The sequence below is a fragment of the Polyodon spathula genome, chromosome 26, assembly GCF_017654505.1.
Source record: "Polyodon spathula isolate WHYD16114869_AA chromosome 26, ASM1765450v1, whole genome shotgun sequence".
In the NCBI taxonomy this organism is placed as follows: domain Eukaryota; kingdom Metazoa; phylum Chordata; class Actinopteri; order Acipenseriformes; family Polyodontidae; genus Polyodon; species Polyodon spathula.
The window spans coordinates 15,383,400-15,398,016 of NC_054559.1; the positions used below are offsets into that span (position 1 = coordinate 15,383,400).

Consider the following 14,617-nt stretch of genomic DNA (forward strand, 5'->3'; position numbering starts at 1 on the left):
GAGCTGAGGCAAGCCCACAATGACAATGCAGGCCCTTTCAATTGCCTTTCACTCATGCAAACTTCATTTAGAGGTCTTTCATCTGATATTGGAGGATCTCTGATGACTTTGTCAGATTAAAGGAGAGGCGTAAAGCTTTTATTTCAGTTTGGCATATGCACTATTCCGATGACAGCACTGTATGCAGACAAAACGTTGCTGCTGCTGCTGCTTCCTGGTACCTAATCATGAAATGAGTTGTGTGATCTGCTAAAACTGATTATCAAAAGTCCCATATGAGATTACGAAATCTCAGCGCTCTAGCCAAGCCGCTTAACTGTTTGAAACACTTTCTCTCTCTCAAAAGTCACTGCTGAGTTCTGGCAAACATGTGGAGCTGCAGCTTTGCTATGAGATTATACTGCAGGAAGAAATGAAAAATAAGTGTTTAGAGAAGTCAAATGGTTCTGTACTCCCTCAAAACACATGGCCAACAACATCTGCTGAACTAACTGAACCCAGGGTGCTTCGCAAGTTAGGTACAGAGTTTCTAACATTCCCATATTGTAAACCATTGTGGAGTTACACCAGGAACTTATTGTGAAGGTGAGGTTTGCACTGCTCAGGTGTGCAGTTGCTTTAACAATGACAAACACTGATGATGCTGGCCTGTAGTGACAGCTTCCCGGCTCGTGTTAGCCATCTAGTAGTCACAAACAGGCAGTATGTATCAAGAAATGAATGTGTGTAACACATGCAATGATTTACTATACACTTCCATACAATTTAGTCAATATTGTTGCATTACCTTGGAAGTTGGATGGTACTCTCTATTTCCCTTCGATATTTCTTTTGAAATACGTTTTTAGGGTATTTGCATCCTCGTGATGAACACTCTCTCATTCTCTTTATTTTTAAAGTCAGACAGATAGAATAATTATATATTTTCTTTGAAAGGCAGTGAAGTTTTACCTCGGCTGTGGCCCATTACAGTGCACTGGATGAAATCTTTGAAGTTGCTTGCTCCTGGTATAACTGCTAACTACGGTATAGCTTGAGGGCCACTCAAAACAAACAAAAAAGCGCAGTTGCATATATTATTAGTTTCCCATAAACATAGGAAGTTAAACCTCATAAACAACTCTCGTGTATCATTTTTGCATGTGTGTGTGGGGGGGGGGGGGGGGGGGGGGCGGTTATAAACCCTGTAAATAACTCTTGCAGGTTTTTTTTTTTTTTTTTTTAAATGCTTTCCAGCTCGAAAACCATCTTCATTGGCCACTTTTCAGATGCATTTCATTGTCAGTTTACTTAGATTGCAAAACGTTCTGCTTCGTTTCTCACTGTTCCAGTAACGGGTGTGCTTCTACACTGAGTGGGCGTATTTGGGAAAGTCTTGTGTCCCTTCGTTCACTTCATGTTTGGAATTAGTTTTGTTTCAAGCTCCCCAGGGTCCAGTAGTCAGATTTTGGCAATTGGTTTGATTTTCCTGGAAACTCATGACCCAGTTTTGAGCCAGGCATTCATACAGCAGGAACTGCGAATGTCTTCCTGGGGCGTTGCACTTGCTGGTCTGTGCAGTTTGTATTTTTTTTTGTTCTTTGTGGTGGTACCTCTGACCCTGGTAGCTGCACTAAATAATGAGCAGTATCTACTATTTTCTTTCACTGTGATATATTTGATATTTGATATACTTTCAATATTTGCAATACTTGTCTCGTAACTCCCATCGTCAATCCCAAAATAAGATATCTACCAAAACTACCGGAATTAGTTTAAACATTATGATGTATTTCTAGCAGACGCTTCTGTTATTATTAATGCTAGTGCTTTTTGCATTTACCAATGTGAATGCAAAATGCAGTAACATTGCTCCACGCCTCAAGTACAGTTGCATGTCAACAGTACCAAGAAGTTTATTGGATAAAAGCTCAATGATGTTCTCTTCATCACATTATTTAAGAAAGGCAATTGGTTTGTTGTTTTCTAGGTGAGGTTGAAAACCCAGATTTGCAGCAGTTTCCAGATTTTACGAAGGCCAAGTTTCAGCAGTGTATTCAGGGGTACTCGCATTATGTGTGATCCCTTGATATCAACTTTTGCGTCAGTTTTTGGTGGTCTCTACACATTTTGTCCACGGGATGGTATTTACCAAAAACATGAAAACACATTTAGTGTTTCATCTCTGACCTTTGTTTAAACTGCAGTAAAAGGGACTCTTTGGAGACAGTTACAGGTGTAATAAAACAATTATATGGTTACACTTAGCTTTCAGTTTCTCTTAACTTGCACAAAACAACAAAGGGCAGCTTACCTGTCAAGGCTGTTGCTAATTGCTGTGCCACAAAACAACAAAGAGTTTGGGAGTCCTTGTGGCTGGCTGAGGATATTTAAAAGCGTTTGACCCCTTGCAGATTTAAGTTTGGTGATAATGACTTCGACCATATTGTAACAAAGATATTCAAATGTAATGCTGTTATATTTTAACATAACTGGATGTAATGTTATATTCAATCACAACAAAAACACTGTCTTTGAAGTATGCTTTATTACACCCCCCCCCCCCCGCCTCCTCCCCTCCCTGCAATTTATGAAATGATAACATTCCCATTAAACAAAAGATATCTTCACTTCCTCAGTCTGCTTGAGCGTGATGTTTTAGGGGATGGAGCTGAGTTTTCTTTTGATGAAGCTGGTTGACTAGGTGAAGGAATCTGGGACTGTGACCTATTAATCACTGAGAGAGAAAAAAAGAAAACACAACACACACACACATTAATGCCACAAACAGGAAAAACTAGTTTCACAAAAACATTGATGAATGAACTTAGATTAAGGTTGGCCATGCTCCACGGTCTGGAGCCAGAGTGGAGCTTGTCAGTTTTCTGAGTTGAGCTCCGGAGCCAAAGCCGGAGTGGAGCTGGGGATGCCGGAGCGGAGCTGGGGATGCCAGAGCTGGAACTGGGGATGCCAGAGCTGGAACTGGGGATGCCGGAGCGGAGATGGAACTGGGGATGCTGGAGCGGAGATGGAACTGGGGATGCCGGAGCGGAGATGGAACTGGGGATGCCGGAGCGGAGATGGAACTGGGGATGCCGGAGCGGAGCTGGAGCTGGGGATGCCGGAGCGGAGCTGGAGCTGGGGATGCCGGAGCGGAGCTGGAGCTGGGGATGCCGGAGCGGAGCTGGAGCTGGGGATGCCGGAGCGGAGATGGAACTGGGGATGCCGGAGCGGAGCTGGAGCTGGAGCTGGGGATGCCGGAGCGGAGATGGAACTGGGGATGCCGGAGCGGAGATGGAACTGGGGATGCCGGAGCGGAGCTGGAGCTGGGGATGCCGGAGCGGAGCTGGAGCTGGGGATGCCGGAGCTGGAGCTGGAGATGATGGAGCGGAGCTTGTGCTGGGGATGCCGGAGATGGAACTGGGGATGCCGGAGCAGAGCTGGGGATGCCGGAGCTAGAGCTGGAGATGCCGGAGCGGAGCTGGAGATGCCAGAGCTGGAACTGGGGATGCCGGAGATGGAACTGGGGATGCCGGAGCAGAGCTGGGGATGCCGGAGCAGAGCTGGGGATGCCGGAGCAGAGCTGGGGATGCCGGAGCTGGAGCTGGAGATGCCAGAGCTGGAGCTGGGGATGCCAGAGCGGAGCTGGGGATGCCAGAGCGGAGCTGGGGATGCCGCAGCTGGGTTACTGGAGTGCTCCGGAGCAGCTCCACTATTTCCTGCCTTTCACATTTTTTAAATCCTTAAATTATTCAGTTCAAACATTTGAATGAATAAAATAAATAAGTATATAAAATAACTAAAATGTAAATACAGAAGTACTTTAATGTACATAATATTTCTGTTTATATATAAGGAGTCATATAAAATGATCCACTAGAATCATGTATTCCAATAACTGCAGCCATTACTTTTGATGTAAACCAGTGCAGGCATACAGAGAGGGTCCCTTTAATTGTGTAGTAAGAGGACAGGGCGTTAAACATTACAATCAAATGCAATGCGAAACATATAGGCTGGGATTGAATAATAAAATAAAAGCTTGGTGGAGCTTGGTAAAGCCCTGCAAATTCAGGGATGCGGTGTATTGTTTTATATTCTTTACGGATGGCGGATGCAGATATAATTATTAATATTCCACTGTTAAAGATTCAGCTTGTGTTTATCTTGCATTGTCAAGCCATCTGTCTATTTTCTCACTGCGAGCCCAGGAGTACAGACAGGTGAGTATAAACATGTGACAACATTGTCAGCTTACACAGCCACCTGTCTCACGCAAGAAAGTGTGTGTTTTCAGTAGCCGTGGAACAGGTACATCAAACGTATTAAAACATAAACGTGAAACGGAACCAGGATCTCGACTTGGAGCCAACGGAAGGCACAGGCTATAAGTGGCTGTCTTTTGTTGTTGTTGCTCAGCTTTGTGGCTACCGATAAGTATTACTGACCTGAGTGATTTATTTTTTTGCAATGTAAAATGTTATTTGTGCTGATGCATGTCACTGTTCTTTATTGCGCTGCTGTTCTTGTAAGATTGTTGTTTAAAAGGGACCTCCGATGTCTTCCTGGTATAAACGGAAGTTAATTACTTGTGTTCAGAAATGATGTTAAAATTAATCATCTATAGTTATTAATATAGTGAGATAACAGCAATAAAACCGTTTACAAAATTACAGCTAGGCTATCCAAATTTTATTTTATTTTTTTATTACTTTGTGCCTACACACACAGGCAAACTGGCCACACACTCATAAAAGAGAGAGAACAAAGTGCCAGACCCAATCATCCAGGTGTGCTCCGTGACCAGACAACACACACGCTTAACACACTCCCAACAGTCCCCTCAATCCCAACATCTTCAAACATATTTTTGCAATTTCGGTGAATTTTTGCTGATGCAGATGCTTACATAAAGGAGGAGTGCGGATCGGATAAAGTTAGTCTCGTGGATGCAATTTCTTGTATCCGCGCAGGGCTTTAAAGATTGCTATAAAAATCAAGGCAGTTCTCATGTTCACAATGTAGTGTGTGACAGAAAGACCGTTAAATGAAGAAACAGGTCTCAAAATGTTACAACCCTCCTAAAATTATTAAGCACATTAAGTAAACATATTTATCCCAGCGCATTCTTTGTAAGCTTTCAGAAAAATGTCTAATTTTGGACAGCCCCTACTATACAAGGGGAATAGAGTCTAGATTCATAGAAGTTTTTCTTAAAACTTAAACAGGAGCTAGAACAAGGGGTCTCCATCAACTACCACAGCCACTTGGATCCTGAGCTAGCAAAGCTGGAGCACGGACAACCCTACTTTAAATGCCATGCTTTCATTTGCTGCCAAATCTGTACACTAAAAGCAATATAATAGGGATTTTATCTTGTACTATCTTAGTTTTCCACTATACAGTTAATGCTTGTTTTAGCTATACACAGATTTATTGACACTGAAACAGTAAATCCGTCACCAGTGCATTATCTCCCAACTTTGTATCTGAACTAGATAAGTTGTACAACTCGTTATTTGCATTGCTAGTTTTAAAAACCATGTCCTTCAACAGTACTGGTTTTATTTTTCTATTTGACTACTGAAACATAAGACGTAAATGGATATGTTTTTTAGTTAAGCTGGTGTTGCTCCAATAGCACCAGTTCCAATATAATGATGTTCAGTGTTCATCAAGCCTATGCCAGCTCCCCTTTAGCTACTCCAGGATTGCTCTGAAGGACAAGCACAGCATTCATGTATTATACCTCCAGCTGTTAATACTTGCAAAGCACTGGCTGCTAAGAACATGAGTTTTACGGATCATTATATTAGATCACTACACATTTTATAGATTTTTCTCAGCAATAAAACGGTTAGTTTACCTGGAATCTCATGAGGCCAGAACTCGTTGCATGCAGGACAGTGGGGTTCAGTGCGACCTCGAAAATACCTTGCTACACAAGGCACATGCATTTTTATCCCACAGGAGGGGTTTTCACACATCTGGCTCTGTAAGCAAAAGAAAAAATATATATATATATATATAATTGTGCCTTTACTGTTTTATGCAATAACAGCTTAGGTAAGGACAATAACACAGCTGACAGGACAGGGAGTCTAATAAAAATGAAATCAATGCATCCCTGTTTGAAGTAAAGAATTGCAGAGAATGAACCCCTTCCTCGTATGTCACTCTTGGTCTGTACTGTTAAAATAAATCAAAATGCATGGCTTGGTCACAGCCCACTTACAGAAGAGACATGTAAAATGTCGGTTTGTGCTCCTGTTTACATTTTTAACTGTGACCGTTCTTGCTTAGTTTTAAAAGCAGGAGTACAGTAATAACTTTGGGTGAAAACCCAATAAGTGAGCTGAGCCTATTACACATAGTACTTTAATGTCTCTCTTCTTAATGAAATTCTTCCGTTTAATTTTATTTGTACTGAATCTCAACCACGGCATGCAATTATCTATATACTGTACCACTACAACAGCATTAATCTTTATCATGTCAACGTTTCTCTTCCACTGGTAAGAAAATTACATTTAAAAAATGAAGCTGCAAATCAAAGGGAAGTTAGTCTCATGACATGAATGCAGATGTGGACATTAATTATAGTCATCAGGGGGAAGAACTGGGTTAACCAAGTTTCCCCTTTTCGCATCCAGAGTTCAAAACAAGTTTACGCGGAAGTACAAATGATTCTGCTGCGACAGCTAAGCAAATGTAAAATGAGGTTGGCATTGTGCCTAATGTATAAAAACACATCATAAAACCACTCAGCATGACTATCATTATGCAAAACAGGGACCTTCAGGGAATGAGCACTGAGACTAAACAAAATGTTTACCCCTGTACAGAACAGTTTACACTTCGATGCATGTTAAGAAAGATCAAAATAAAAAGTCACTCTTTAATGAAATCCTCGGGTTAAACCTTGCTCTTGTTCATAATGTAAAATGTCATTCATATACATATACAAATATATATATATATATATATATATATATATATATATATATATATATATATATATATATAGACACACACACACACACACACACACACACACACACACACACAGTGCCTTGAAAAAGTATTCAGCCCCCATCCCTTTTTTCACATTTAAGAGTCTCAGATTCAGAATTTGAAATAGATTAAATTAGGATTTTTTCCCACTGATCTACAAAGCCTTGAGCACCATGTCAAATCAAAAGAAAAATTCCAAAAGGTTTCAACAATTTACTAAAAATGAGAAATGATCAGATTAAAAAAGTATTCATACCCTTTGTAATTGCAAGCCTAAATTTGCTCAGGTGCAATATATTACCTCAACAAGTCACACAATTTGTTGATGGACTCCACCTGTGTAAGATCACCTGCTTTAAATGAATCTGTGAGGATAAATACCGCTCTCTCTGTATGGTCCCACAGTATGGTAGAGACTTTCAAAAGAAAGAATCAAAATGAAGACAAAAAAGCATTCTAAGTCAGGGATGCGATTATAGAGAATCTGGGGAAGGGTACAAAACCATTTCAAAGGCACTGAACATCCCTCGGAGCTCAGTGCAGTCCATCGTAAAGAAGTGGGAAAAATATGAAACTACCACCACACTGCCTAGATCAGGCCGCCCCTCTAAACTTAGTTGCCGGACAAGAAGGGCACTTCTAAGGGAAGCTACTGTGAGGCCAACTGTGACTCTGAATGAGTTACCGAAGTCAGTGGGTGCGATGGACGAGGATGTTCATGTATCAGCAATCTCCGAGGCATTCCACATAAAGGGCTTTTATGGGAGAGTGGCATGGAAAAAGCACTGGCTGAAAAAAACCCATATCCTTGCCCGCGTTCGCAAAACATCACCTAGAAGATACTGCAGTTATGTAACAGAACGTCTTGTGGTCTGATGAAACTAAAGTGGAACTTTTTGGCCTGAACGCTAAGCGGTATGTGTGGCACAAATCAAATACTGCACACCAGCCAGATAACACCATCCCCACCGTAAAGCATGGCGGTGGGAGCATCATGTTATGGGGATGCTTTTCAGCAGCAGGGACTGGAAATACTGTCAGGATTGATGGGAGGATGAATGGCGCACAACAGAGAAATCCTGGATAAAAACCTGTGCCCCTCTGCCAAAAAACTCAAACTGTGGAAGCAGTTTATCTTTCAACAGGACAATGTTCCAAAGCACACTGCCAGAGCAACACTGGAGTGGCTTAAGATGAAGAAAACAGATGTCCTTGAGTGGCCCAGTCAGAGTCCTGACCATAATCCCATCAAAAATCTGTGGCAAGACCTCAAAATTGTTGTCCATCACCGTTCCCCAACTAACTTGACACAGCTTGAGCAATTTTGCAAGGCGGAATGGGCAAATATTGCTCCATCACGATGTGACAGACTGGAGGAGAAAGAGGAAAAAAAAATGTAGTCCAGGTGGGGTTACAAAAGACTACATCCCCCAGAATGCCACAGAATGAAGCCAGGAGGAGAGTCACACACACTTACACTTACCTGTATAGCAACATTGTGACAGATGTTACACAATTTGACTAGATCCTGGTACATGTTCCGTATGTACTGTTCCATCTCCATAATGCAACGGGTACTCAGTGTATAGTCTCCATTTTTCTAATAAAATAAAAATAGGAACAGTTTTTATGACAAACACAAATAAACTACAATAGGACCACATTTCATCTGACTTCTTTTTATTTTATCTGAACTGTGGCCCTACCCTCCCACACACCTCATCTATCCTCATTAATAGAGGGGGCTGTTCCTATTCAGTAAATACAATAATTTGAATCCTCAAAATAAAACCCTTCTCTCAAGCCTGGCAGACAGGTGCACCTGTCCACATAAACCAAATGTACAAGCTGCTCCTAAAAGAGCCCACTATTAAATACATTACCAGGTGTAAATGTTTACAAGTAAATATTTTACTGCACCAAGTACATCACCTAACAGGTCATAAAACAAAGTTTGAACTTTAGCATTCTTTATCAATGAGCTAGCTGTAATTTGGAAGTTCAGAACACAAGATTTATTCTAAATACTTCCTTAATGTTAGGATTAATCATGTGGTCACCAGTCATACCTTTGCTTCGGTCCTGATACCCTCACGCACCATGAGGAATGCCAGTACCAAGTACAACTCCAAACAGATCAGCGGTTCTCGAAATATTTATGTCTATGCGTTAGGCATTCTCCACTACTGCAGGTAATAAAATCAGTCTATCGCAACTTCATGTGGGGGGTTACACAGTAAACAGCCAAATAATGTTACAGATAGAATCTAAAAGGGTAGATTATTTTTATTTCTTCCTCTGTCCCTTGTTTTACCTCACAGAGCCACTTGTCCACGACCAGCCTTTGAAGAACCAATTCTGCTTCTTTCTTTTTCATTTTCTTTGACTGAAGTTTATCTGCCAGGTTTAAAATGTCTGTGGAGCAGGCCACCCCATTTTCAGATTCAACAATCAGATCCATCTAGAAATGAAACAGAACCAGTCAGCTGAAGCAGACAGAAACTACTGTGCATAACATAAAACAAAGGATTTGACATGCAAATCATAGAAGGCAATTTTCCCCCTAAAACAGAGAGAGGAATGCCCTCAAATCCGCCCCACCACCCTTTGCAGATAACAGAAATCAGATAGAGAAAAATAGTAGCGCGACAAACGGTGCCTCAGTAAAACTGTACTCACTGCTTTTCTGAACAACTCTAATTCATTGTCTGAATAATCAGATGCCATTCTTGTTATTTCTGTATCCGCAAGATTCACCTGCAAGGAGAAATCATTAGGCATACAAGTCAGAAGATTAACATACAAAACGTAAGATGGGAAATAGTCACACGTGAGGATGCAAGAATTTACAGAAAATAAAACATAATAACCCCCGACTTACCAGAGCATAATACCTCTGGCCATCTTCCTCGGACATCCCCTTTCTGATCTGCATAAACATTGGCTGGAGGTGTGTGTTGATAATGTTGACAAACTCGTCCAGCTTATCAGGAGCATAACTCACTGTAGGTTAAAAGAACACACCGAAACGCTGAGTATCTTACAAATAAAATACAATAAAACAAATCATCCATTTTAGAACAGGAAGACAACAGCACGATTTCCAGCCGAGTGCTGACCACTGTCTTCAGTTATACAGCCATCATTCAGAACAGGAAGACAACAGCACGATTTCCAGCCCTGAGTGCTGACCGCTGTCTTCCGTTATACAGCCATCATTCAGCAGACATCATAAGTGACCATGAAGAGAGTGTTAGGGTAATTATCTGGCAGCAACGGCTGCACCAGACAGCGTTACTGCTATTATAAACTCAGTGTTCCCACAGTCTAAACAGCAGGATCAACTGCTCAACTCAGAATCTGACGTTAAGTATTTTTACTATTAGGTAGAACACCCTATGAATAAACTTGCTACACAATGAACATCTTGGCAGATTTAAAATAAACAACAACCACCACTGTTTTGCAGGACAGGCTGTTCAACACCAAACATGTATTATCTATTGCTTTTACTGTTTGCATACAAATTATAGCAGCATCAAAAACCGTGCAGTACTAGCAATTACAAAAAAAATCCATCACTTTTCCTTTAAGCCAAACACTTATGGAAGAGACTCTCTTATTTACCTTCTCTGTATGCACAGTCACAGATCTTTCCAGTGCAAGCAGAAATGATGCACTGCCATCATAAGGATGCAATTACACATGCTTAACAGGTCCTCAAGATAATAGCCCAAAAAGTATTACTTTGACATATTGTATCATCATCTACTTCAAGCTGAAACGGAATAGCTTAAATATTTAGATATGTAAAATAGTAGAACTGTAATAAGAAAAGTGTGTGTAAACTGGGCGTTAACATCTGGTAACTCCTGACATACGCCACACTGCATGACATTTTTTTTTAAATGTGTTGGACATTTTGAGACAGTTTTACTGTTTATACTTTACTATACTTTTACACATTATACTTGTGTGCGTCTATCAAATAAGTGTTTGCCTGCTAACTGCTTTTTATTTTCATGATGTTCATGAGCTTAGCTGTGGTGAAAAAGTACAACCACAGGTAGCAAAACAGAACCAGATTACTGTTTTCTTTTGAGGTGCTAATGTAAAGCTATTTCTGGGTCAGGTGAAGAGTCTGTGGTGCAAATGTCACACCAGGGATGGCAATAAGACTCCTGTTGCACAGCAGTTTCATCCATTCCAGGTTTTAATACAAGCTTGTGCATCTTTGTAAACTCCTAGTAAAACCGGGAACGGTCCTTATTCCCATTCCTTCATATACTTGTATATGGGTATCAGTCATACAAAAAGCCTTTGTAATACAAAGGAAATGAAAACCAAGAACAATCTCTGACTTGCCTTTATGCGTTTCACAGCAGAGTCTATGGAGAGTTTTGGCTTTAGATCCATCCACTATACCATTGCACATCATGGTCTGCAAAAACCTTCGATGGCTATCTGTCATGGGCCCAGCCATGTTGAGAATATTTTTTGTGTTGGACAAATCTGCAAAAATAAGCAAATAAACAAATAGAAAAATTAAAAAATGTAGCAATTAAATTTTCTTATTTACAAAGCTACGGGTTAAGGATAAATAATTAAACATAAACACATTGTACCCGGCACATTTACCACCAGCTCAAACTCCAACAACTATTAACCAAAACAAGAGGTCTGCTATACGCGCAAATCAATTTAGGTTTCTCTGCATCTTTCTGATGAGGTCTCTGCTGACTCAAAACACCAGGCCGAAATCCCTCCCCTCTATCACTTTCTATTGGTCGCTGAACCCAGGAGAGTGCTGTGATTGGACGAGCACGACGTCAGAGCCAGAACAGCGCTTCATATTTCTGCTTTACGCACCCTTCCTAACGACAAGGCGACGCTCTACGCACGAATATAATATTATAAGCTGCTGAGCGGCTTTTTTTGTTTTGTTTTTTGTTTTTTTTCAGTGGTCTCAGTCCATTAGCAACTCACCGCCGCACAGCTGTAGTCTTTCACTCTGACCAAACCTCCGCTGAGCCAAACCGCTGATCCTGCTTTCCCGCAATCCTGTGCGAGAGCAGCGCGACCATGCTGTTGTGCGTGTGTGCTCTCGGAAGCAGCGCAATGGGATGTTTACTAGAAAGCGTGCTGAGGGCATTAGATGAATTTGAACGGTTAGGTTTTAGGGCTGAGGTAAGGGGAAAGATACAATATATGATGTAGAGAAACGCATGTATAATAAAATATCTGTGTTGTTGGTTGTTATTTATATTAACGATAAAAAAAAACAAAAATGCTAATTAGCATTCTTTAAAAAAAATAAAAAATACATTCCTGTGGCATTGTTGCCTAATGTTATGTGCGCTAGTCCACCGTTAATCAAGCTGGGGTTCCCGACACACACACACACAAAATTACTGGTTTAAGATTAGGGCTTCTGCTTTTAATCAATAAAACGACCGATACAAAAATGCAAACATTGGAATGAATGATTACGCAATTCACAGGGACTTAATTTTCCCATTAAAAAAAAAAAAAAAAACACACACATTTACTTCCTAGTGCAGCTGGGTTGCAATTTGCTACAAGTAAAATGATTTAGGGCAGGTCTCTCACCCTTTAAGCTCCTGTAGCCACCAGACCTTTAAGCTGTATGTGAAAGAAATATGAGTCTAGGGAATAACCTCACTTACATATTAAATAAAGAAACATAGAGCTGCTAATGTTACAGCACTAGTATGGGTATAATAAACAACTTTGACCCTGATTCTCAAAGCTAGGTAGCTTGTGTCACTTTTCCACCCGCCACTGGGACTGACTTAAAAGGCTCCTCGTTCATTTCCGTCAGCAGCAGAAATACACCCATAGAGGGGTATTTCTGTGTTCCAGCATGGCTAGATATGGATCAGATCCTGCTCTTTCTGCCTTAGCCATTAGCCTTTTGGGATTTTTCACTGATGATTCGGCTTTCCGTTGCTTTGAGGGTAGCCGGGAAATTATGTTTCGTTTTAAAGTCCCAGTTTCTGCTGAACTCCTCCGATGTGTATTGTGGCATATCAGCTATGATTTTGATTCCAGACACACATCCAAACACTTGGTTTAGCTTTCTCTGGAAGACCAGGTGCAGGGCTGATTCTGAATGGTGCTGCGAATGTGGTGAGGCAGCTTAATGCTTCCTCTAATTCAATGTGCCAAAACCCATTTTTAATATCACATAGAGAGAACACCGGATTGATTCCATGCTCCATACAAATGGACTTATTAATTGCCAGAATGTTCTGGTGCTGTCTGTTATTAACTCCATAGCCTTTATGGCTTTACTGCCTAATAATGGCCTGTGCAGACAATGAATTCCAGCCTATATGCCTTTTTGTTTCGTGGATTACTTAACTTTGCTAGGTGGACATCCTTTGTTATGAGGTTCTCTGGAATTACATTGCAACTAGCACCACAAACAAGCTGAAATCTGACTGGTTGTTTTTTTTTTTTTCAATAACATGGGTTGCAAACAGTGCTGCAAGAGGCTGTAGTGTTGACCCCTGTGCTGCATTGATGCTCTCTGATTCTGGTTATAAGGTGACACATAGATTATCCTCACCACTGTCTGAACCAGTTGTATCATTCTTCAATGCTAACACTTTTTGCTTTCTCCTGCTGCTGCTGCTGCTTCTACATTTGGTAATAGTGGTCCAATTTGCCACAACCCTTGCTTTTTTGGCTATATGCTGGGCATTTTTCTTTTTTTTTAAACTGAACGTCTGCATGGATTACTTCAGGGTTCATGAAGGTGTACCGCTGCCACCATGTTTGAAGCTTGCAATGTTCCCTTGCATAATAAGTTCAAAAACTCTCAACTTCAAATTGAACGAGTACTCTTTATTTTGTACAGTTCTCTTATCCCAGACTGCTCTCTCACTGTTCTCACTATTCATGTGCTCCTGCACTCTGTCCCCTCTTCATAGGAGAATACTAGCACAAGCAATAGGAGAGACAACTGAGCGATATGCTTTGGCAGTGTAATCAAGAATGGGTGTAATGCACACACATTGTCATTGCAGGGACTGTACTACACATTGTTCTCTACAGTGCACCAGAAAGGGCAGCAATCTTAACTTGTATTTGAATAGCAAATGGGCATGAACAAAAACACCTTCAGCTTTATCTCACAAAACCTCTTTGTTCAGAAAACAAGCAGTAATTGAGTCAAGCAGAATTTGAATGGTTTTCAATATTTTCCTTATTATCAAGCCTTCTGACTGGAAATATCACCTACCCATAATGAAAGATTTTATGATTCGAAAGTCATATGAAATGCAAACAGTTTTGCCTCGCTGGTTTTATTACAGAAGTGGTTGATTACTATCGTGCACGTGTTGTGCATTCACAAAAAAAAAGTTGTTTTTTTTTTCACACTGTGAGTAAAAGAAGGATCTAAAAATAATCCAAATGAGTTGAATACATTTCTGCTAAGTAATCTATTAAATAGCTGTGTAATAGTAATATTTAAACAACGTTTGATAATCACAAAACTCTCCTACAAAGTTCTAGCAGGGATCACTTAATTAACAGTCTATTTTTTTTTTTTAAGTAATTTGAGAATAGAGCCCCCAGTGACAATTTGTCCCCATTT

The 14,617-nt window shown here is 40.7% G+C and overlaps 1 protein-coding gene across 2 annotated transcripts; it reads right to left on the reverse strand.

Annotated features, from left to right (window-relative positions):
• Positions 1 to 2,553: 2,553 nt before the first annotated feature.
• Positions 2,554 to 12,160, reverse strand: nsmce1 (NSE1 homolog, SMC5-SMC6 complex component). 2 transcript variants are annotated; one of them, XM_041230208.1, is made up of 8 exons: positions 11,980 to 12,160; positions 11,359 to 11,505; positions 9,875 to 9,996; positions 9,673 to 9,750; positions 9,308 to 9,454; positions 8,477 to 8,593; positions 5,846 to 5,972; positions 2,554 to 2,716 (listed from the first exon to the last, which is right to left on the reverse strand). In XM_041230208.1, exons 1-8 carry the CDS (start codon positions 12,143 to 12,145, stop codon positions 2,607 to 2,609), a joined length of 1,014 nt encoding a protein of 337 aa, XP_041086142.1. In that variant the 5' UTR covers positions 12,146 to 12,160; the 3' UTR covers positions 2,554 to 2,606. The 2 variants fall into 2 exon arrangements, with proteins under 2 accessions (XP_041086142.1, XP_041086143.1); XM_041230209.1 differs by lacking the exon at positions 11,980 to 12,160 and adding an exon at positions 11,619 to 11,721.
• Positions 12,161 to 14,617: the final 2,457 nt, after the last annotated feature.